A 26,303-nucleotide genomic window follows, 5' to 3' on the forward strand; every position below is an offset into this window, starting at 1 on the left:
CTCGCGTATTTTTGTTTGTAGTTAACTCACAATTAAGAATGTCTCAGGGGAAGCACTGAACACATGTATAGTGTGGAGTGTGGCCACGGGTACAGGGTCCGGGCTGTAGATTGATATCTGCATAACACCATGTTATTCATCTATTTAAATTCTATTATCATAAATTTGCATATATTAGCAGGTGCTGCCACCTATGCTGTATAAGAATCAACCGCAGGAACCCCCTTCAACTAGTCACACTCTATCCATAGTAGCATGCGTCCAAACATTTTGAAAAAAAAATGCAATAAAATTTTGCGATATTATGAGAAAACTTCATGCATTAAAAACACTGCATCACTGGCGGTCAAACTGTGCGTAATTTATGTTCGGTTTGAGATGTTAAATATTGAAAGAATAAGCTCTATTTCATACAATTCAATCGATGTGATTTTTGGAACGGCTTATTTTTTCTCAAGGTGCATTTTAAACAAACGCAACTAAATGAATAGCACATGAGAATTAGTAATAGTTAAATCCTTGAGTAGTAATAATAATTATTATTATTATTATTATAATTAATGATAATAATATTAAGAAAAAGTGTATATAATTAATCGATAAATAATAAAAAAATCTAGAAAACCCAAAAAATGATTGATTGACCTGTGACTGAGGAATTCTCTTTTGATGTGGATCTCGACGCTTTAAATATAATAATAATAACAACATTTCAATAGAGATCTGTGGCAGCAGCAGCGGCAGCAGCAGCAGCAGCAGCAGCAGCAGCAGCAGCAGTGGATTAGAATTAGACACCCCCTCCACACAGTTTGTGATTAGTCCCCTATATAAACATATGACTAATTCTACTGAGCTGAAATAACGTACATATCTCGCCACATGCAAACATTGCATTTAACTCCATTGAATAATCATATATATATACTCACAATGAGTGAGGGGTGGAGTGGAGGGAGGGGGGAGCAGGGGGTGAAAGGGGGAGGGAGGAGTACAGGTGTTTATATCACACATATATATGTATAATATATATAATATATCAATGCATATTGTGGGTATTTGTGCTGCACTATTAAACCCACTGAGAGGAGGAGAACACTTCAGCTGAGACCCGTCTAGGAAACCCTGGCTCGCCCATAGATACTGTATTTACCAGTTAACCTATTGACTTGTGGGACCCGTGGATACTGGCCCGGGTGACCCGTGAACAATGGCCCAGGTGGTCCGTGGACATTGACCCGGGTGATCTGTAGACATTGGCCCCAAAGACCCATGGACATTGGCGCGGGTGACCCGTGGATGTTGGCGCGGGCGACCCATGGACATGGTGAATGTTGGTGCAGGTGACCCGTGGATATTGGCGCGTGTGACCCGTGGATGTTGGCGCGGGTGACCCGTGGATGTTGGCGCGGGTGACCCATGGATGTTGGCGCGGGTGACCCATGGACATTGGCATGGGTGACCCATGGACATTGGCGCGTGTGACCCGTGGATGTTGGCGTGGGCGACCCATGGACATGGTGGATGTTGGCGTGGGCGACCCATGGACATGGTGGATGTTGGCGTGGGCGACCCATGGACATGGTGGATGTTGGCGCGTGTGACCCGTGGATGTTGGCGCGGGTGACCCGTGGATGTTGGCGCGTGTGACCCGTGGATGTTGGCGCGTGTGACCCGTGGATGTTGGCGCGTGTGACCCGTGGATGTTGGCGCGTGTGACCCGTGGATGTTGGCGCGGGTGACCCGTGGATGTTGGCGCGGGTGACCCGTGGATGTTGGCGCGTGTGACCCGTGGATGTTGGCGCGTGTGACCCGTGGATGTTGGCGCGTATGACCCGTGGATGTTGGCGCGTGTGACCCGTGGATGTTGGCACGTGTGACCCGTGGATGTTGGCGCGTGTGACCCGTGGATGTTGGCGCGGGTGACCCGTGGATGTTGGCGCGGGTGACCCGTGGATGTTGGCGCGGGTGACCCGTGGATGTTGGCACGGGCGACCCATGGACATGGTGGATGTTGGCGCGTGTGACCCGTGGACACTGATACGTAGCTATTAACTTGATTAAAATCAGTATGAAATACAGTGTCTTACCTCAGCGTGGTGCTCCTCATTCTGTTGTAGAACTTCTATACACAGTTCAGCTAGATGTATAATATCTTCTAAACGTCGTTCTGAAGATACATCATTACACAATGAGTCTGACCGTCACACACACACACAAACATCAATAAAGAAAGAGAAAGAAAGAAAAAAAACACATAAAATGTGAGAAATAGAGAAGGAAATCAGTTCACAAAAGACAAGTGCGGCAGCTTTATCTAACCAGGTATAACCAGGTATAGTGAGTTAAACCTGGTATAGTGAGTTAAACCTGGTATAGTGAGTTAAACCTGCACTTTAAACTGACAAAACATTTAAAACTATTATTTCAATATACATGAAAAGCATGAACTGTTTAATAAAATAATTTCATATTTCATTGAATCATGGCAAAATCAACGTGGCAGTACATATCAACAGTTGAAACATAAAAAACATTGCGATTCAAAAAGGAATTTGCGATAAAATAATAAAAGCTATAAATCAGTAAAATATCAGAATCAAAATATCGACTGAGTCCCTCGATTCTCTACACTAGACTATGTACAATAACCCTGAACATGAAGAGGGAGGGGGAGGGGAGTTCTGTAGTTACCGGTATTGAGGGGGAGGGGAGTTCTGTAATAACCGGTATTGAGGGGGGAGGGGAGTTCTGTAATAACCGGTATTGAGGGGGGAGGGGAGTTCTGTAATAACCGGTATTGAAGGGGAGGGGAGTTCTGTAATAACCGGTATTGAGGGGGGAGGGGAGTTCTGCAATAACCGGTATTGAGGGGGAGGGGAGTTCTGTAATAACCGGTATTGAGAGGGGAGGGTTCTGTAATAACTGGTATTGAGGGGGAGGGGAGTTCTGTAATAACCGGTATTGAGGGGGGAGGGGAGTTCTGTAATAACCGGTATTGAGGGGGGAGGGGAGTTCTGTAATAACCGGTATTGAGAGGGGAGGGGAGTTCTGTAATAACTGGTATTGAGGGGGAGGGGAGTTCTGTAATAACCGGTATTGAGGGGGGAGGGGAGTTCTGTAATAACCGGTATTGAGGGGGAGGGGAGTTCTGTAATAACCGGTATTGAGGGGGAGGGGAGTTCTGTAATAACCGGTATTGAGGGGGAGGGGAGTTCTGTAATAACCGGTATTGAGGGGGAGGGGAGTTCTGTAATAACCGGTATTGAGGGGGAGGGGAGTTCTGTAGTAACCGGTATTGAGGGGGGAGGGGAGTTCTGTAATAACCGGTATTAAGGGTTGATGGCTATTCGTTTTTTAATTTCATAGTAATTGATCCCGCAATACAGAAATTACCTACAAAAAGCGAATCGGAATAATCTAAAAAAGATAACATCCTAATGGTGGATTCTTATAGTTCATTTATTTTCATGGTTTGATTTATTTAGATCCACCATTTCAGATATGAAAATGAATTTGAATCTAACATTGATCGATGGAAATAAAATCACCTTTTTTTCCTTGTTCTCGACCTATGTGAGTAATTAATAACAATCATAGATTATCAATATTTATCTCATTCCTTGTTATTTAATACAATTCTTGTTTCACATCAAAATACGACATAATACCAGGAAACAGTTCCACAGTTCCGGGCCCAGTTCCACAGTTCTGGACCCAGTTCCACAATTCCGGGCCCAGTTCCACAGTACTGAACCTAGTTCCACAGTTCAGAACTCAGTTCCACAGTACTGAACCTAGTTCAACAGTTCAGGACCCAGTTCCACAGTTCCACAGTTCATAGTTAATATTTGACTTGAGAGTTTGAACTAATTTCAACTCTAGTCAAATAAACCGACAATGTAGAAACTGGATCTATTATCTTCATCGAAAACATGAAGCAACAGATAGCATGCTAAACCAAAAACCATATATTTGAGTTGAACTTTGTCGTGAAACTGGCCCCGGGTGTAATTTCACAAATTTGGGTCCGAAAAATATCTAGAGTTTGTAGAAAAACTTACCTTCAATTTTTGCATATTCAGATATTCTGGTATAGTTAACTAGTGCTGCATTTTCCAGACATTTTTTAATGACGTTTCTGACCTCTTCAGGAGGAACAGGAGTGACTATATCCTTCATTAAAACCTGTCAATATTCAATAAACTGATTATATTCATCGTCTAATATTCTCACCATTTCTAACATTTTCTTGAAAATAAATTGGGAAATTTTTAAAATCCAAAGAAGTTTAACTTAAATGAAAATTGTTTATTTTTCTTCTTTCTTTAACTAAATTAAATTAGGAATTCAGTCAAAATTAAGACGACGCGAGTAATTTAGAATCAGTTATAGAATCTCAATATTTTGGGGAGGGTTAGTTAAACATTTCAAGTATACCGCATACTGGTCAGTTGGTCAATTAGTCTCACCACGGAACAGTGGCTTTGATCTAAATGAATGGTCACTAATTGAAGAAATAATTAGTTAGTGACCACTGGTCAAACTAATAACCCTTTCATGTGAGTGACCAAATTGTTAGTAAACATTTTAAAACATTTACAAAACAACTTTTAAAATGATGATTAAACAAAAAAAATATACAACAAAATTATTACCGAAAATATTCCTGAAATCAACAGAGACAAAAAACTGTTTTCTACTAATGAGCGGAGGGCAGACATTGACTGACAACATCAGGGGGGTTAAAATGTAGTGCCCCGGGGCCACAGTGCCCCGAACAGCCCAGCAACCACTTCACGAAGGGGTATATGAATACATTCGAACCTCTTGCCATTTTTCAAAGACATGATTTACAGGAAAAATATCAGCAGGACGAAGGCAAACCTGAAACAGAATACTTCACACGATCTCATCTGACCTTCACTTGATTCTGTGTCCTGTGAAACTAGGACTGTTTAATAACACACTCGGCCACACACTCACTGACACACTCACTCACACACTCACTGAGACACTCACACTGGTTTTTGACACTAAAAGCATTTTTTATTAGTCATTATTCAAAACATGGATGACCAGCCAAGGTCAAGGTTGATATCGGTGTGTTCTGTGTACTTTAATTATCCGATATTTGTCCTATTTTTGTGTTTGATAGAAATATTGAATTTCACACTAGATACAGTCAGTAATATAGCGCAGTGTTTTCTCAATATCGATAGTTTATTCTGAGAATAATCAACAGTAAATTTACCTCAATTAAAAATACAGTTATCTATAAGCAAGCTTAATTAATACTAGACATTCTTATTGGACCAAACACAGGGAGGGGGTGGTAGTTGTTGTACGAACCCCTTACAGTCTCCTCGGGCAAGACACTTATCCTCATTGCCTCTCTCCACCCAGGAGTTAATGGGTAACGGCCTGATAGATGACTCCTGAGCGCCTAGCAGCTGTTCGGATGTTACTTCTACCCGGAGAGAGATGACTGATAAATGGTTTGGAGTTATTGGCTGGGGGTGATAACGATAGCACCGTTGAACGTTGTATCACTGTGAAAATGGCGCTTTGTTCATAGCATACGACAACCCTTCAGGGCTTAAAGCAAATCTACTTCCAGTAATTGAAAACTAAAAAGCACCAGAAATGACAATGGCCCCGAAAAACTAAGCATTGTTGATGATTATAAAGAAATTCCAAATTTCAATCGTAAAAAATCAGTGGAATTTCTACAAAGTGTAATAAATGCCGAGGCAGTGAAAACAACCCGAAGCAGCAAATAAAAATATTATTTAAAAAGCAGAAAGCAACAAATAAAATGAAGCGTAACGTGCCCCGAGACATTGCACTATCACATTGATAAGCTGAGGGGGCAGTCGTCAAAAACTAAATCTGAATCTATAAAATATTGAAACAAATCTCGAATAACTTTTCTCTGGAATAAAAAACTAGTGAAGAGTTGACTTTTCCAAACAAAAATTCAGTTTGAAAATATGTTTTTTCCTCTAAAATGGAAAAGTGAACCCTCCAAAAACTCAATAAAGTTTTAGTCAAATGTAGTTAAGCCATCGCAAGTCGTCACATTTCTGTAGCCATCTTTTTAGTCTAAATTTGTATTCACAAGTTAATGTAATACTTAAAGTGTAGTTGATTATTTGGGTAATGATCATTAACAACCACGCTGACAGAAACTGAATTCATCTCTTCATCAAACTCCTCTTCATATTCAACTATCTAACGATTGATATCTAGAATATTCAAGCGATATTTTGCGAGACTTTTCTCGATGCTTTCATCACAAAATCGTGAGCTTAAGCGTGAGAAAAAGATAACAGTAGTTGCTCTCACTGTGATTGTGATTGAGATACACGTCTTGCTGTGGTCATTCGTTTCAGTAAATGTTTTCTAAATGAAATATCAGAAGCTATAGCTCTATATCTATATGATTACGATGAATTGAAACCGATGATGTTAATATTTGAAATAGTGTTTAAACTCTGCTGTGAATATAAGCTACAATCAGAGTGATTATAATTATATATATATATAATAAAATACTTGCAGGAGATCGGAACATCTGCAAATAACAATCAATATATTAATATTTATCTAAATATATATCCATGATACACATATTTATTCCGATATCGATAGAATTCAAGTCGGTCGAAAAGATGATTATTTGATTTTCATTTTTTCTAATCATGAATATACCAGGGGGGGGGGGGTCTCCTGCCTACCACTTATGTCAAAATGATAACCAAAAATAAAATAAATAAATTGAAGGGTTTTATCTCAAAAACTTGAGACTAAAGTTGAAATAATCGGGTACACTAAAAGCTTCGAAGCAGTCGAAAGTATTTCGTTTTAGATGCGTCAGATTGTGCGGTGAAATAGTTAGAATATTTACCCGTTCTAGGAGAGATAGAGTAGCTTTCAACGCTCCTTCCGGTCGTCCAAACGGGAAACAATATCTAATCAAATACAATACAACTTTTATTGAAGTTTCATTCAAACAAGGACTAGACCTTATAGAGGCCTACTGGACGCAGTTCGGTGAACTTTCACAAAAACGTTTTAACTTCATTTCAATTTTTTCACTTTATGTTGAACAAAACTCTCAGTTGAATTCAAGTCTTAACGAGTTGATTTATTGAAAATGTGAACTGATTTTTAAAGTGTGGAGTTGAAAATCTAACAAATGATTTGACTTGTTTTATTTCAATAAATAGTGATTGAACAAACCTGAAATGCGTGATTTGATTTTCTAGTAAAATTCTCAGCCTTTCTTTAATTTCATCGAATTTCTCTTTCTCTTCGTGAGTCACGGTTCCGATTCCATCTGGTCTGAAAATAATTCAACGCAAAATGCAAAAATAAAAACTCTTCTATTCATTGTGAAATATTCAACAATTTACTAAAAAGATTATTTTCAGGGATTGAGGATAAAATTAACAAGATATCATTCAAACATTTCAATAATGTTCATTTCGATAAAATCTATTGGAAACAATCAAATCTGAAATATGTAGTGACTTGAATTTTTATTTTCATTCAGGATAAAAAAGTTGAAATGAATTTTCGTTAAAATCTTTTAGATTTCTATACACCAGTTACCAATCTGATTGACTATAGGAATTTGCTACTCGTAACAAACTTTAGAGCATTAACAAAGGCCTAATACAGAGTAAACACTTAATTAATTCAGTTGATTAGAACAAACTTCAAAACTAATTAAACCCTTTTGATCAACAGTAAAGCAATCAATTAGTGAGAGGAATTCTGTAATTAATCAAATCACTAATTTAGGTAAATTATCATATTATCATAGATTTAGAAATGGTATAAATTAGTAGAGTGAGTGAGAGGGGTTCAATTCGGGGTAATTTAACGAATAGATTAAATAAAGATTAATTACGAATACTAATTAGTCATACAGTAAACATCGACCAATCAGATTGTAGAATTAATGAACAGTAGTCTGACTACTGGGAATAAATACAGCGACATCTGACATCGAGACATTCAGTCCTCACTCGACTCTCACAGCGACACCACAACAAACAAAACAACATGGCCGCCGCATCACCGAAATTCATCGAAGATTGCGAAGAATTCTTAGCCGATTTCCTCGAGACGGTCAACAGTCCCGAATATCACCACGGCGACGAACAACACGAAGGCGATTATTCGTTCGACAGCGCCATCTGCGGGGACGGCTGGTCGACGCCGGAGAATATTTACGAAGAAGAGAACGTATCGGCTAATTCATCGGGGTACCACGGCAACACGAGCGATGATTCTACGGAAGAGGTCTCGAGTGTGAATTGCGATATCATCTCGGGACTGGCTAGTAACCCGGGACTCGCTAGTAACCCGGTGTTCCACGAGCTACAGAAAACACTACTCGCAGATTGTCTCCCCGGGCAACAACCGATCAGTCTGTTACGCAGTTTACACGCGGCGCCACCTATCGACGTCAATATCAGACATCGAGCGCTCGAAATCAAAATGGAGATGTTGAAAATCCACGCGTTTGATAAAATCTCCGAATTACAGAATATTTATAAATATCAGCGAGCGACGCTGGAAGCCGATCGGTATCACGATTTAATGACCAGCGATTCCGAACAGAATAAACAACTTATACAATCGTATTACGACGGATTAATTCATAAAGTGATGCATCGAATTTCACAAAGTCTCGAATTATTGGAGGAAACTTTTAACATCGGTAAAAAGCGCGACCGCGATGAAGAAGAAGAATCGAACGACTCGAAACGTCGTCGTACGTTTACTAAAATGGCGACTAATATTCTCGAACGCTGGTACACACTACACGCAGGACATCCGTATCCGAGTATCGATGAATTAAACGCGTTAAGCGACGCTACCGGGGTAACCCTAAAACAAGTACGTCGATGGTTCTCCAATAAACGTAACCGCGCCAACTACCAGAAAAACTCTCGAATCGTGAGTCGTTATCCGAATCTAGCTCCGTTTCTATAACATGTGATTGTCATTGATTGTGGAAGTGATTGTCATTGATTGTGGAAAACTCTTGAATTGATCGTCAATGATTGTAAATTGATTGTGCTACTCATTAAACTGTACTATTGTTTAAATCTGTGCTTCTGATCATGAATTATTTTGTGATAATTTTTAACCATATTTTATACATAAATCTATTAGAAAAATAAAGAATATGTAAAAATAATTATCAATTTGAGACTCGTTTTTCAATGTTTGGATTCAGGAGTCACTGCTAGTCACGCCACCTGGTATCGCAGCTACTGTCGTCATGGAGAAATAGTATAAACTAATGCAACAGGTGTGAAAATATCTATAGGGGGCCAGTTGGAGGCAGACAAAATTTCAGCCAATCAGTGAGCAGGAATATTAGTAATGCAGTTTTTCATTATCAAATCAACATTTTCAAACACTGACTGGGAAAGATCTAGTATCTGACTGATGGCTCCATAATATTCCGATTTCTAAACTGAATTTTACTCCTTTAGGACTGTATTAATAAGGCCACCTAGTGGCATACGGAGGTACTTACCTATTCCCGTGTACGTGAGAGGCACAGAACGCGAAGCTATAGTGAATGAGTGTCGGGTCGACCATAATTCCATTCTCAGCTCGTTCTAGGAGATCACTGAGATAACACAGGTGTCTATGACAACCACGAACACCGTATCGAGCGCAGTATTCATCTAATACAAACACCTGACCGGGACTAAACCATCCCTACAAATATATATATCATTCATTACATCTGTATCCCCGGACCTGACCGGGACTAAACCATCCCTACAAATATATATATCATTCATTACATCTGTATCCCCGGACCTGACCGGGACTAAACCATCCCTACAAATATATATATCATTCATTACATCGGTATCCCCGGACCTGACCCGGACTAAACCATCCCTACAAATATATATATCATTCATTACATCTGTATCCCCGGACCTGACCCGGGCTAAACCATCCCTACAAATATATATATCATTCATTACATCGGTATCCCCGGACCCGACCGGGACTAAACCATCCCTACAAATATATATATCATTCATTACATCTGTATCCCCGGACCTGACCGGGACTAAACCATCCCTACAAATATATATATCATTCATTACATCGGTATCCCCGGACCTGACCGGGACTAAACCATCCCTACAAATATATATATCATTCATTACATCGGTATCCCCGGACCTGACCGGGACTAAACCATCCCTACAAATATATATATCATTCATAACATCGGTATCCCCGGACTTGACCCGGACTAAACCATCCCTACAAATATATATATATATATAATATATTACATCGGTATCCCCGGACCTGACCCGGACTAAACCATCACTACAAATATATATATCATTCATTACATCGGTATCCCCGGACTAAACCATCCCTACAAATACAGAGGGCCTCAGTATTTGTAAGGATGGTTTAGCCCGGGTTAGGTCCTGGAACTGAGCCTAGGGACATTTTGCTGCTGTGATCACTGGTTTGGCAAAAGCTTCCTCTGATATTGGAGATCATTTGCTCAGGGCTTCAGATGAAATGGTATAAATGATTGAGGGAGGTTAGTGGTGGATGTTCAACTGAGATACATTACTAAACTTACCAAACAAGTGTAAGCATCATTGAGTCGATAATCAAGAGTTAATGTCTGTAACACTTTAAATAAATCATGATGATGAAATGCACAAGGATCGGCCTGAACGAATTCATCTAAACCGTGTTTCCTCGCCCGGTCAGCATCTGAAATCAGAGACATCATATAACTATCAGAGACACCTAACAACAAACAGTGAAACTAATCGCACACGTGTATATGAGTAGTACGTAATATTAGTGTAAACTATAGATAGAAACTGACTCGGGTTCAATCCCTAACCGTAATTTCACTCTATGTATTATTTTACTGTACCCACTGACCTCCTTGCATTCTAGATATTTGTGAGTTGCTGATTTTATTAGTTTGTACGACTGGTGGTATCGGTTTATGCGATTGACCCGTCGCTCGATAAACAGCTTGAACCCATAACGTTCTCTCAGTTTCATCATCAGTAGCAAATAAAACACTATCTCCTTCTTTTACTGTGTTGAAGAAAAATCGACCGCCTTCTAAATCTAAAAACCAAACATTCAAAAACATCTAAATCTAAAATTCATCAGAATACACATTAAATTCACATTTCATTTCAATTGATTCTAGACTCAAATGATGTTTAAGTTTTAGGATAGTAACAACATCAGTCTAATCAGACTCAGGGTTTGCAGGTGGTGAAGTTTGTTCTCGGGTCTCTCTGCTTCGTGAAAGGGGTTAAGAAACCTCCGCAGCCGATTCAAACCTGCTAATAATTATCGGTAACAGTAAACTCATAACTGTGGATGTAAATGGCACTTACCCATGAAGTTCAGCATTTCAAAATGAACTTAATTCACAACTGTATAGCCAAGATTAACCAATACCCGGGACTGTCATCCTCCTACGGCAGAGATTTGAACCTGATGGCATCCAGATTGCCACGGTACGAAACCCTGCCACACTAGACCGAGTGCGCAGCAGCTACACGCGCAGCTTAGTTGATGTCATTAATAGCCAATCAGAAATTCAGTTTTATTTTAGCCCGGGTTTTCCCATTTATAGTTCTTCCGTGAAATTTACCTCAGCGATTAACGAGCGATCTGATTGGTGCAGCAAACTTTCATGCAGCACTGCGCATGTACCTGCGCACCCGGTCTAGTGTGGCAGGGGTTCGTGCCGTGGCTGAGAATAGCGATGTCATCAGGTTCGAATCCCTGCCGAGGGAGGATGGGAACTGGGGGTTGAGGAGTTTTGGGGTTTAACATACCACTCATAGCGTCAGTATAGTCCACTGTATATCCATCTAACTGCATCATTTCAGTCGGATCTGGTTTCTTTTCTCTATAACTACACATCGCAAACGTGTACTGTGAAACCTGGACCAATACGAAATATCTTTTCTTCCATTTCTTCCAAACTGATTTACCCATTGCGTATAAATATCTGCGAAATTAAAAACCGATAGAAATAACTGATTTACCCATAGCGTATAAATATCTGCGAAATTAAAAACCGATAGAAATAACTGATTTACCCATAGCGTATAAATATCTGCGAAATTAAAAAACCGATAGAAATAACTGATTTACCCATAAAATAACCCGAATCATGGAACTGGATCCTGACTCAACTTACCCGCAATGTTTCATATTTTGTGGTTTATCCATACGAACTGTGATTTTAATTCTTAAATCGTCCGGACAATTTTTCGTGGTCGTCATTTTATACCATTCGGCCATTTTAGTGCTGGTTGAAGTCGGGTGTATGACGACTTTACCCAATTCTTTATCTTCTAAACTCAACATTCCGGAACTTTCTGTATATAGTTTAACTTTAACTACTGGAAGAGGGTGAGTGGTGGTAAAATCTCCTTGCGTATCCCAACTATAAATATATCATTCAAAAACATATTCTTATTTATTTACAATAAATGTGATCAGTGACGATTAAAATTGTCACCTTTTCTTTCTCCCTGCAAGAAGAAATAATTCATTCCTCTTACTGTATCTATTGAACACTCAGCGGTCTCCTATTAGTCGAGGTAACCCCTGAATGGCTCCTGGATGGAGAGATCTGACCTACAACACTCGGTGGTCTCCTATCAGTCGAGGTAACCCCTGAATGGCTCCTGGATAGAGAGATCTGACCTACAACACTCGGTGGTCTCCTATCAGATAAGGTAACCCCTGAATGGCTCCTGGATAGAGAGATCTGACCTACAACACTCGGTGGTCTCCGATCAGATAAGGTAACCCCTGAATGGCTCCTGGATAGAGAGATCTGACCGACAACACTCGGTGGTCTCCTATCAGATAAGGTAACCCCTGAATGGCTCCTGGATAGAGAGATCTGACCAACAACACTCGGTGGTCTGCTATCAGATAAGGTAACCCCTGAATGGCTCCTGGATAGAGAGATCTGTGCTACAACACTCAGTGGTCTCCTATCAGATAAGGTAACCCCTGAATGGCTCCTGGATAGAGAGATCTGACCTACAACACTCAGTGGTCTCCTATCAGTTAAGGTAACCCCTGAATTGCTCCTGGATAGAGAGATCTGACCTACAACACTCGGCGGTCTCCTATCAGATAAGGTAACCCCTGAATGGCTCCTGGATAGAGAGATCTGACCTACAACACTCGGCGGTCTCCTATCAGTTAAGGTAACCCCTGAATTGCTCCTGGATAGAGAGATCTGACCTACAACACTCGGCGGTCTCCTATCAGATAAGGTAACCCCTGAATGGCTCCTGGATAGAGAGATCTGACCTACAACACTCGGCGGTCTCCTATCAGATAAGGTAACCCCTGAATGGCTCCTGGATAGAGAGATCTGACCTACAACACTCAGTGGTCTCCTATCAGATAAGGTAACCCCTGAATTGCTCCTGGATAGAGAGATCTGACCTACAACACTCGGCGGTCTCCTATCAGATAAGGTAACCCCTGAATTGCTCCTGGATAGAGAGATCTGACCTACAACACTCGGCGGTCTCCTATCAGATAAGGTAACCCCTGAATTGCTCCTGGATAGAGAGATCTGTGCTACAACACTCAGTGGTCTCCTATCAGTCGAGGTAACCCCTGAATGGCTCCTGGATAGAGAGATCTGACCTACAACACTCGGTGGTCTCCTATCAGATAAGGTAACCCCTGAATGGCTCCTGGATAGAGAGATCTGACCTACAACACTCGGCGGTCTCCTATCAGTCGAGGTAACCCCTGAATGGCTCCTGGATAGAGAGATCTGACCTACAACACTCGGTGGTCTCCTATCAGTCGAGGTAACCCCTGAATGGCTCCTGGATAGAGAGATCTGACCTACAACACTCGGTGGTCTCCTATCAGATAAGGTAACCCCTGAATGGCTCCTGGATAGAGAGATCTGACCTACAACACTCAGCGGTCTCCTATCAGATAAGGTAACCCCTGAATTGCTCCTGGATAGAGAGATCTGACCTACAACACTCGGCGGTCTCCTATCAGATAAGGTAACCCCTGAATTGCTCCTGGATAGAGAGATCTGTGCTACAACACTCAGTGGTCTCCTATCAGTCGAGGTAACCCCTGAATTGCTCCTGGATGGAGAGATCTGACCTACAACACTCAGTGGTCTCCTATCAGATAAGGTAACCCCTGAATTGCTCCTGGATAGAGAGATCTGACCTACAACACTCGGTGGTCTCCTATCAGATAAGGTAACCCCTGAATTGCTCCTGGATAGAGAGATCTGACCTACAACACTCGGCGGTCTCCTATCAGATAAGGTAACCCCTGAATTGCTCCTGGATAGAGAGATCTGACCTACAACACTCGGCGGTCTCCTATCAGATAAGGTAACCCCTGAATTGCTCCTGGATAGAGAGATCTGTGCTACAACACTCAGTGGTCTCCTATCAGTCGAGGTAACCCCTGAATTGCTCCTGGATGGAGAGATCTGACCTACAACACTCGGCGGTCTCCTATCAGATAAGGTAACCCCTGAATTGCTCCTGGATAGAGAGATCTGACCTACAACACTCGGCGGTCTCCTATCAGATAAGGTAACCCCTGAATTGCTCCTGGATAGAGAGATCTGACCTACAACACTCAGTGGTCTCCTATCAGATAAGGTAACCCCTGAATGGCTCCTGGATAGAGAGATCTGACCTACAACACTCGGCGGTCTCCTATCAGTCGAGGTAACCCCTGAATTGCTCCTGGATGGAGAGATCTGACCTACAACACTCGGTGGTCTCCTATCAGATAAGGTAACCCCTGAATGGCTCCTGGATAGAGAGATCTGACCTACAACACTCGGCGGTCTCCTATCAGTCGAGGTAACCCCTGAATTGCTCCTGGATAGAGAGATCTGTGCTACAACACTCAGTGGTCTCCTATCAGTCGAGGTAACCCCTGAATGGCTCCTGGATAGAGAGATCTGACCTACAACACTCGGCGGTCTCCTATCAGTCGAGGTAACCCCTGAATTGCTCCTGGATAGAGAGATCTGACCTACAACACTCGGCGGTCTCCTATCAGATAAGGTAACCCCTGAATGGCTCCTGGATAGAGAGATCTGACCTACAACGCTCAGTGGTCTCCTATCAGTCGAGGTAACCCCTGAATTGCTCCTGGATGGAGAGATCTGACCTACAACACTCGGCGGTCTCCTATCAGATAAGGTAACCCCTGAATTGCTCCTGGATAGAGAGATCTGACCTACAACACTCGGCGGTCTCCTATCAGATAAGGTAACCCCTGAATGGCTCCTGGATAGAGAGATCTGACCTACAACACTCGGCGGTCTCCTATCAGTCGAGGTAACCCCTGAATTGCTCCTGGATAGAGAGATCTGTGCTACAACACTCAGTGGTCTCCTATCAGTCGAGGTAACCCCTGAATGGCTCCTGGATAGAGAGATCTGACCTACAACACTCGGCGGTCTCCTATCAGTCGAGGTAACCCCTGAATGGCTCCTGGATAGAGAGATCTGACCTACAACACTCGGCGGTCTCCTATCAGATAAGGTAACCCCTGAATTGCTCCTGGATAGAGAGATCTGACCTACAACACTCGGCGGTCTCCTATCAGATAAGGTAACCCCTGAATGGCTCCTGGATAGAGAGATCTGACCTACAACACTCGGCGGTCTCCTATCAGATAAGGTAACCCCTGAATTGCTCCTGGATAGAGAGATCTGACCTACAACACTCGGCGGTCTCCTATCAGATAAGGTAACCCCTGAATTGCTCCTGGATAGAGAGATCTGACCTACAACACTCGGCGGTCTCCTATCAGATAAGGTAACCCCTGAATGGCTCCTGGATAGAGAGATCTGACCTACAACACTCGGCGGTCTCCTATCAGTCGAGGTAACCCCTGAATTGCTCCTGGATAGAGAGATCTGTGCTACAACACTCAGTGGTCTCCTATCAGTCGAGGTAACCCCTGAATGGCTCCTGGATAGAGAGATCTGACCTACAACACTCGGCGGTCTCCTATCAGTCGAGGTAACCCCTGAATGGCTCCTGGATAGAGAGATCTGACCTACAACACTCGGCGGTCTCCTATCAGATAAGGTAACCCCTGAATTGCTCCTGGATAGAGAGATCTGACCTACAACACTCGGCGGTCTCCTATCAGATAAGGTAACCCCTGAATGGCTCCTGGATAGAGAGATCTGACCTACAACACTCGGTGGTCTCCTATCAGATAAGGTAACCCCTGAATGGCTCCTGGATAGAGAGATCTGACCTACAACACTCGGCGGTCTCCTATCAGTCGAGGTAACCCCTGAATGGCTCCTGGATAGAGAGATCTGACCTACAACACTCAGTGGTCTCCTATCAGATAAGGTAACCCCTAAATGGCTCCTGGATGGAGAGATCTGACCTACAACACTCGGCGGTCTCCTATCAGTCGAGGTAACCCCTGAATGGCTCCTGGATAGAGAGATCTGACCTACAACACTCGGCGGTCTCCTATCAGTCGAGGTAACCCCTGAATGGCTCCTGGATAGAGAGATCTGACCTACAACACTCGGCGGTCTGCTATCAGATAAGGTAACCCCTGAATTGCTCCTGGATAGAGAGATCTGACCTACAACACTCGGCGGTCTCCTATCAGATAAGGTAACCCCTGAATGGCTCCTGGATAGAGAGATCTGACCTACAACACTCAGCGGTCTCCTATCAGATAAGGTAACCCCTGAATGGCTCCTGGATAGAGAGATCTGACCTACAACACTCGGCGGTCTGCTATCAGATAAGGTAACCCCTGAATGGCTCCTGGATAGAGAGATCTGTGCTACAACACTCAGCGGTCTCCTATCAGATAAGGTAACCCCTGAATGGCTCCTGGATAGAGAGATCTGACCTACAACACTCAGCGGTCTCCTATCAGATAAGGTAACCCCTGAATTGCTCCTGGATAGAGAGATCTGACCTACAACACTCGGTGGTCTGCTATCAGATAAGGTAACCCCTGAATTGCTCCTGGATAGAGAGATCTGACCTACAACACTCGGCGGTCTCCTATCAGATAAGGTAACCCCTGAATGGCTCCTGGATAGAGAGATCTGACCTACAACACTCGGTGGTCTGCTATCAGATAAGGTAACCCCTGAATTGCTCCTGGATAGAGAGATCTGACCTACAACACTCGGTGGTCTCCTATCAGATAAGGTAACCCCTGAATGGCTCCTGGATAGAGAGATCTGACCTACAACACTCGGTGGTCTCCTATCAGATAAGGTAACCCCTGAATGGCTCCTGGATAGAGAGATCTGTGCTACAACACTCAGCGGTCTCCTATCAGATAAGGTAACCCCTGAATTGCTCCTGGATAGAGAGATCTGACCTACAACACTCGGTGGTCTCCTATCAGTCGAGGTAACCCCTGAATTGCTCCTGGATAGAGAGATCTGACCTACAACACTCAGTGGTCTCCTATCAGATAAGGTAACCCCTGAATTGCTCCTGGATAGAGAGAGGCAATGAGGATAGTAAATTGAGAATCCGACTCACTAATATAACGATAAAGATGAAGTCCATTTTTCTCATTATAAATGAATGAATGAATGAGATTCTCAATCTAACTATTCTCACAACATCGACTCATAGTGTTTCATCCATGGATAGTATATCACTAGGTGGAAACAAGTGGATATCTACAGTAATGCATGGTTCTATAGGTAGGACGTAAGTAGGGAGGGTTCAAATCCAGTTTCTTCACTGTCTCTTCATCATAAATGTCATGAAGCAGATTTATTGCCTCTAGATACATTACAATATACTTCACGAGATATCGATAACAATTGTGGGCAAATATAACTCGTAATATATTGATTAGACATTCCGCCTGAGGTGAGTGAGGGAGAGTATTATATATGTATCAATTTTTAGGGTGGTTACAAACACCATTCGATTGGTTTAACCCCTTTATAAACTACTTCTCAATAAATGATTATATCCAATGGAGACTAAAATCAATTAGACACATATTGTAGACACTGCTTAAATTTAATCTTTTAACTCAACTAAACTTTTCACATTTTTTTTCTGACCATAAACCGTATATGAATTATATCCTATCCAACTCAGATATCACTCTCAAATCAAAAGATCTGACGTGAGCGGAGTCTACTGTACCATCCAACTCAGATATCACTCTCAAGTCAAAAGATCCGACTTGAGCGGAGTCTACTGTACCATCCAACTCAGATATCACTCTCAAGTCAAAAGATCCGACTTGAGCGGAGTCTACTGTATCATCCAACTCAGATATCACTCTCAAATCAAAAGATCTGACTGTATTAAGTTCTGCACAGGTTTAAGCTATAGTTTAATGATACTAACTTTGGTTTCGATGCTTCAGCCTGATCAGTTTGAAGTTTCTCCCCATTTTCAACCTCCATTGTGCAATATACTATTTTATTCGGAGCCAATGATTTCAGATTCTTCACTTCCATCACGACAACCTATGAAATAAAAAAGCAGTAGACAATCAGTATCTGTCTGTCTGTCTGTCTATTTATAAACACAGACACCTGATAATCAAACTGCTCATACAGTTCATGTGAATTAACAACAACAACAGGGTTTACAGTTAAATTAGATCTATGAAACAGGCTCCACAGTGTTCCAGTCTCCACAGTTCCACAGTTCCAGTCTCCACAGTTCCACAGTTCCACAATTCTGAGCTAAGATTTGGTGATATATTGACAATGAACTGACTAGTCAAATTTAACCGTGGAACCGCATGCCAGGTGTGGTTATTTGATCAGGGTACAGTTCCACAGTTAAACAGTTCCACATATCCACAGTATTGAGTTAAGAATGAATCCTATCTAATGGAACAGTATATAAACTAACAAACCTCTAATGTGAATGTAAGGACCACATCTAACTTGGAAAGAGCTGGTTCATTGTCTTCAGAAACTTCCATCTTCGATATCGAAGAACTTTGAGCTCTAAAAAATGATTACAAACATCAACAATTTAGAATTCATTAATATATCACATTTAATCGGGTTCAAATATCAATTTCCTCACAGAGAGAGAGAGCTGAACCTCTGAGGATATTTCAATCAATAGTTTCCCCCAAACAGTTGAAATGAAGCCATATTTCTAGCAAGTGTCAAGAAAAACTTATTCAATACAATTGGACCTTGTCTTCAGGTTACAATCCATCAGTTCATAATGCACTATTATTTATGACAAACGTTATGAAGTTTTACAGTATTTTGCCATGATTTTGGTTTTTCAGGGGAGGGGGAGGTGGACCCTTCAATTGAATTAGGCATTCAACGGATGTAAATAAGAGTGTCAGTTCATATTCAGTAGGTCTCAGTCTTAATCAATCGGTCAAGAACAAATACCCGATTAAAAACTCTCTCAGTGGCGTGCCACATTTTCTCCCTGTAGCGCACCACACTCTGTTTTTTGATGGATTGTGTTATAGTCTATTATGAAAGGATTACTACGATATTTACTGAATATCGATATCAAAGCCTTTAATTCACGCAACAATTTACACAAGATGAGAACGGTTTACAGCTCATTACAACTCAACAACATCGGCCCTAGAAACATACAGTTCACTTCATGTTGGGCACAGTTATCATCATCTGGGCTCATTTACGGGCCTAGATCATCATCTGGGCTCATTTACGGGCCTAGATCATCATCTGGGCTCATTTACGGGCCTAGATCATCATCTGGGCTCATTTACGGGCCTAGATCATCATCTGGGCACATTTACGGGCCTAGATCATCATCTGGGCTCATTTACGGGCCTAGATCATCATCTGGGCTCATTTACGGGCCTAGATCATCATCTGGGCTCATTTACGGGCCTAGATCATCATCTGGGCTCATTTACGGGCCTAGATCATCATCTGGGCTCATTTACGGGCCTAGATCATCATCTGGGCTCAGTTATATGGGCCAAGATGATTATGGAATGAATAAAGTCCAACAATATGCTGATAATCCATTGTCTGTCTGTGGAACATTGTCTAATTATTGTCCTGATTTCAATTTTGTTTTTCTATGTTCTAATGGTTTTTTTTGGTCGAGTAATTGCAGTCTCGACAATCAATAAGGTCTGAGAATAGAAACTGGTGAAAACAAGGGTATTGTTAGTGAAAAGAGTTACCACACCTGATTGGTCACAAGTTACCACACCTGACTGGTCACCACTCACCTCACTGGTCACCACTGACCATTGCACCAACTTACAAACTCAGTTGATCACTACAGCTCAGTGGTCTAGTGGTTAGGACAGAGGACTGGCAACTGAGAGACCCAGGTTCAAATCCCGGTGGAGGCTGCAGCTAGGGTTAGGGTTATGGACAAGCAAGGGTTATGGTACCGGTCACGGACCTAGGGTTAGGGTTAGGAATCTAGGGTTCAAGCAAGCGTTAGGGTTACCGACCTATGGTTAAGGTTGGAGGCCATTTTGGTTGCAAGATTTCCTTTTTTGGAATAAAGAACTATCTTTGCGGTACTATTTTCTCTGCTGGGGTAAGAGTTCTGGGTACTGCAGTGACTCCACACTGTCCTTGAAATGTCTAGCCTTAGGTATATGAAGGTCATGAATTATTGATTTGTCCTGTGTTCAGATCAAGGTTAAAATGAAAGAGAAGATTGAACTGATGACGATTGAATTACGTATCCAGAAATTAAATCAATTAATCAAATATAAGTGTAGCTAGAAACAAAAGAATTCTAGTAACATTTCAGAGGTAGAATGAGGGAGTTGATTATAGAGGGACCCTGTATAGCACCAGTCTATTAGTGATGGAGAATAAATCAATAGATATTATTGATTAATTATTTATATGTTGTTGTATATGTATGTGTATCGAGGTCTCAATTATTCAGTAATATTTGTATCTGGTTTATTTGATATTCTATCACACGATTCATCGTAGATTTATTAATGATAATCTTAAATCATTTTGTAATTTGAATATTCAAGTGAATAAAGCAGTTTTATATTGCGCGTGGGGGGTCATATGGTAGATGAGTTGAAGGTTCACGCTGATCATGAAGAGTCTATATTCATCCAGGCTCACAATGACCGGCTATAGTTAGAGATTACTGCGGATGAATCTGTTTCCTAGATGACTGGTCTCTCATTACAGATGACTGCATATTGTCTGTATCGATGGGGGTCAACAACAGGCCATTAGAGATATATATATGGAGAGAGAGTGTGAGGGGTCTGTCTGTCATCGGTCTCTCAGTTTCTGGTAGCAGGCAGCGTGGATGCTACATCTTCTGTCCCCCCCACTCTCTCTCTCTCCCCTCTCTCTCTCTCTCTCCCCCGCTCTCTCTCTCTACCCCGCTCTCTCTCTCGTTATAGTCTAGGCTTTCTCATGATTAACATCACAATTTAAAATTCAACATGGCTGCTATGACAGACTCTTCACTAAAGATGGCTGCAATGGCAGACTCTTCACTAAAAATTGCTGCAATGACAGACAGCACACTAAAGATGGCTGCAATGGCAGACAGCACACTAAAGATGGCTGCAATGGCAGACAGCACACTAAAGATGGCTGCAATGGCAGACTGCACACTAAAGATGGCTGCAATGGCAGACTGAACACTAAAGATGGCTGCTATGGCAGACAGCACACTAAAGATGGCTGCAATGGCAGACAGCACACTAAAGATGGCTGCAATGGCAGACAGCACACTAAAGATGGCTGCAATGACAGACAGCACACTAAAGATGGCTGCAATGGCAGACAGCACACTAAAGATGGCTGCAATGGCAGACAGCACACTAAAGATGGCTGCAATGACAGACAGCACACTAAAGATGGCTGCAATGGCAGACTGCACACTAAAGATGGCTGCAATGGCAGCGTGTTGTATATGAATCCGTGCACCTGCCACCATTGTTGTGAGATTTAAAACAGATTTACAAACTACACGAGTGCAACCGTGTTCTACAGTCCGTTCCATAATCATATTCAAACTCAAACACAGTTGATTATGAATCTGTTAGTTACCACACAGATCAGTGTATCGATTATCTCATTATAGGGCTGTACGTACTCAAAGTCTGATGATATCTCGAACTGAAAATCTCAAGAAATGATCTTGAGATTTTTTGATGAGATGACTTTGAAATGCGGAGCCCTAAGGCACAGTGACACACGGACTATATGAAGAGCTAATTGAGTTGTTATGAGCAGCAGGAGCAGCACACGAGCAGCAGACAAAGAGCAGACAACTCTTACCTACGCAGATGAGACGAAGTCTTGAAATTAACGTTTTTACGAATACTAATTTACAACGAAATAAATAAATAAAAATTTAATATGAAATAATCATATTCTTAAAAATGAATTATAAAAGCCAGGTTAGAAAGAATAATGAATGAATAAGTATTTAGAGATTGTGAGAGTCTGTTTATGTTGAACTCAGTTTCACAAGTAAACTCCAAAATCAATTTCTAAGATGAAACTTAGGAAGTAATGATGAAATTAACTTGATTTGAGTTAAACATTTTTGTAAAAGTGGTAGCGATGTTTAGGGTCAGTTTAGATTATAAAGCGGGCCAGGGGAATCTTTCTGATTGGATGTAAGTATTCTAATTCTAACTGTGAAATTAATATAAAATATTAAAACAAAAATAACTAATAAAAATAAATAAATCAAGTTAAACGTTAATCTGAATAAATAGTTTATTTTGTCGTTAGAGGGTCAGAATAAAAACGATTATATTTCTGAGGCTGGAATAAAATACCTCTTGATATGTTCAGACAAAGCTGAATAGAGAGTTGGAGAAACAGTTTTAATATATTCCACTTGAGACGCTGTCAACCTGAATATTCAAATATATCTTTCAGAAATATTTCTATTTTTTCATAATTTTTCAAACATTTATTGTAAATAAAAAGCAAATTAAAATACTCGCAACTCATTCAAAATTAAACATAAAAATCGAACAAAAACAAAAAGAAAGAATAAAGAAAAAAAAACATTCATATAACATTTTTAAAACATACATTTTTATCATGAATCGAAAAGTGTCAAGTCAGGAGAAAAATCCGTTCTACAGATACAGATACTTGTTGATTGAATTCAAAATTGATAATAAATAATTCATGAAACCCTTTATTCACGACCCCTCCCACTCCCCCTTACCCTCCCTCCTCATAGATGTGACCCCACTCCCCCTTACCCTCACTCCTCATAGATGTGACCCCACTCCCCCTTACCCTCCTCCTCATAGATGTGACCCCACTCCCCCTTACCCTCCTCCTCATAGATGTGACCCCACTCCCCCTTACCCTCACTCCTCATAGATGTGACCCCACTCCCCCTTACCCTCCCTCCTCATAGATGTGACTCCACTCCCCCTTACCCTCCTCCTCATAGATGTGACCCCACTCCCCCTTACCCTCACTCCTCATAGATGTGACCCCACTCCCCCTTACCCTCACTCCTCATAGATGTGACCCCACTCCCCCTTACCCTCCTCCTCATAGATGTGATCCCGCTCCCCCTTACCCTCACTCCTCATAGATGTGACCCCACTCCCCCTTACCCTCACTCCTCATAGATGTGACCCCACTCCCCCTTACCCTCCTCCTCATAGATGTGACCCCACTCCCCCTTACCCTCCTCCTCATAGATGTGACCCCACTCCCCCTTACCCTCACTCCTCATAGATGTGACCCCACTCCCCCTTACCCTCACTCCTCATAGATGTGACCCCACTCCCCCTTACCCTCACTCCTCATAGATGTGACCCCACTCCCCCTTACCCTCACTCCTCATAGATGTGACCCCACTCCCCCTTACCCTCCTCCTCATAGATGTGACTCCACTCCCCCTTACCCTCACTCCTCATAGATGTGACCCCACTCCCCCTTACCCTCCCTCCTCATAGATGTGACCCCACTCCCCCTTACCCTCACTCCTCATAGATGTGACCCCACTCCCCCTTACCCTCACTCCTCATAGATGTGGGTAAGATGACAGATCACTAGGGTCAAGGTGAATCAATATTCAAATGAAGTAAATGAAAGAACACAAATTCTAGACATGGTTCTCTCAAATCCGTGGTAATCTTCAAAATGGAATCTAGTTGCATGCAGCTCTCCGAGTACGACCAGCGGAGGTTAATGATGTCTTTACTCCTTTAGAATGCACTGTGATTCTTAATCACATGTAGCTAGAAAAACAGCAGCAGCTGCTGCATCCGGATACCGAATACACCACACTGTATCCGGATACCGAATACAACACAATGTATCCGGATACCGAATACAACACACTGTATCCGGATACCGAATACACCACACTGTATCCGGATACCGAATACACCACACTGTATTCGGATACCGAATACAACACAATGTATCCGGATACCGAATACACCACACTGTATCCGGATACCGAATACACCACACTGTATTCGGATACCGAATACAACACAATGTATCCGACTACCGAATACACCACACTGTATCCGGATACCGAATACACCACACTGTATTCGGATACCGAATAAAACACACTGTATCCGGATACCGAATACACCACACTGCATTCGGATACCGAATACACCACACTGTATCCGGATACCGAATACACCACACTGTATCCGGATACCGAATACACCACACTGTATCCGGATACCAAATAAAACACACTGTATCCGGTTCCACAGTTAACCATTGAAAATGAAAACTGTGGATCTGAAAAGCGACGAATATTATATCAATTTTAACGTTCGTTTATAGTTTATATTCTCAAATCTATCTTGATTTATTTATACAGATATAAAAAGAAGCTGTTAAATAGACAGTAGCAGACGCCGTGTGTATCATATAGCAATATGCAAATTGATCTCGTTTAATCCTGCATTCTCTTTAAAGCCTTATTCGCATAATTTAGCAATCTTTAAATATACAACATCTGGATCCAATCTTACAGTTCTTCAGTTTAACTCAGTTTATACCGTTAATCATTACAAATGTTTTAAATAATGTCAAATCTGAGCTCAATACTGTAAAACTGGGTCCAGATTCGTTTTGAGTAGAAGAAAACCTGGACCAGTTTAAACCCGGGGCTAACTGAATATTTAAGCTAACCCGCGTGGTCTAAGTTAGAACCGGTCTATGAGGAGTATATGAATATTTTACCTAGCGTTTTGTCTTAAACGATACATTGCGTAATTCTCCTGACGTCTAAAATTCAATTCAACAAGAAACAAAAAGGTAACAAAACAATAAATCAATAAACAATAAACTTCATCCTCCCTCGGCAGGGATTCAAACCTGATGACATCATGAAGAACTGAGTACCAGTTTGAATCCTTGCTGAGGGAGGATGGGCCAACTCATACTAAATAACTGTCTATCAGTATCTAGATACCTGTGATACCATCATAAGTATCTAGATATCTGTGATACCATCATAAGTATCTAGATATCTGTGATACCTATAATGCTCTCATTTGACTTCATATCTTTGAAATCTCTGAATATTGAAATCGATATTGAGAGAAGTAAGGATGAAAGTCTCCCTTCCTCCCTCCCTGCATCACTCCCTCCCTCCCTGCGTCACTCCCTTACTCCCTCCCTCCCTGCGTCACTCCCTTACTCCCTCCCTCCCTGCGTCACTCCCTCCCTACATCACTCCCTTCCTCCCTGCGTCACTCCCTCCCTGCATCAATTCATATGAATTTCATATAAATAGAAATTTCTTCAGTAACTTCACTTCATATACAAAAATAACATCCACTCAAAACTCAGTTCACGTTTATAGATTTCTATAAAATTCAACAGATCTTTTAGACTTATCTCCTTAACTTGACCCCAATTTATAGACCGGGTATCAAAATTATCCCCACACCGCAGTTACATAAAAACCATAAAAAACAGCCAGATTTTGAAATGTATCTAGGTTACCACACTCCTCAAATAGATGGCAAAACTGATCAGCGAACCCTACCTGTTATATCGTTTTAATTTCTGAATGGAATATTTCGAATCTGTGCTTCCTTTTGACACTGGTAGACTTTCTAGATTTGCCATTAATAAATTTATGGATGACTTCAATTCTTCGATGTACATACTCTCCATTTCTTTAACTACAAACTTTGGAAACCGACGAGTCTGAAATTAGGAGAAAATAATAATATCTTATTCTTTTTTTTTCTCTCGAAACCAAAAA

At 41.6% G+C, this 26,303-nt stretch overlaps 1 protein-coding gene across 2 annotated transcripts in view; it reads right to left on the bottom strand.

Annotated features, from left to right (window-relative positions):
• LOC141914473 (calcium-dependent secretion activator 1-like) overlaps positions 1-26,303 on the bottom strand; it is a 49,942-nt gene that overhangs the window by 14,465 nt on the left and 9,174 nt on the right. Inside the window, exons 4-18 of one of the 2 annotated variants that reach the window (XM_074805698.1) lie at positions 26,082-26,245; positions 25,271-25,315; positions 22,864-22,941; positions 18,976-19,069; positions 18,456-18,577; positions 12,254-12,502; positions 11,886-12,061; positions 10,966-11,160; positions 10,652-10,788; positions 9,560-9,747; positions 7,243-7,344; positions 6,908-6,971; positions 4,062-4,185; positions 3,549-3,569; positions 2,088-2,194 (exon numbers count right to left, since the gene is read on the bottom strand). In XM_074805698.1, the coding sequence (XP_074661799.1) occupies positions 2,088-2,194; positions 3,549-3,569; positions 4,062-4,185; positions 6,908-6,971; positions 7,243-7,344; positions 9,560-9,747; positions 10,652-10,788; positions 10,966-11,160; positions 11,886-12,061; positions 12,254-12,502; positions 18,456-18,577; positions 18,976-19,069; positions 22,864-22,941; positions 25,271-25,315; positions 26,082-26,245 (1,866 nt within the window). The remainder of the gene's footprint in view (positions 1-2,087; positions 2,195-3,548; positions 3,570-4,061; positions 4,186-6,907; positions 6,972-7,242; positions 7,345-9,559; positions 9,748-10,651; positions 10,789-10,965; positions 11,161-11,885; positions 12,062-12,253; positions 12,503-18,455; positions 18,578-18,975; positions 19,070-22,863; positions 22,942-25,270; positions 25,316-26,081; positions 26,246-26,303) is intronic. The other variant, XM_074805699.1, reaches the window with a different exon arrangement.

The sequence above is a fragment of the Tubulanus polymorphus genome, unplaced genomic scaffold (genome assembly GCF_964204645.1).
Source record: "Tubulanus polymorphus unplaced genomic scaffold, tnTubPoly1.2 scaffold_25, whole genome shotgun sequence".
Classification (NCBI taxonomy): domain Eukaryota; kingdom Metazoa; phylum Nemertea; class Palaeonemertea; order Tubulaniformes; family Tubulanidae; genus Tubulanus; species Tubulanus polymorphus.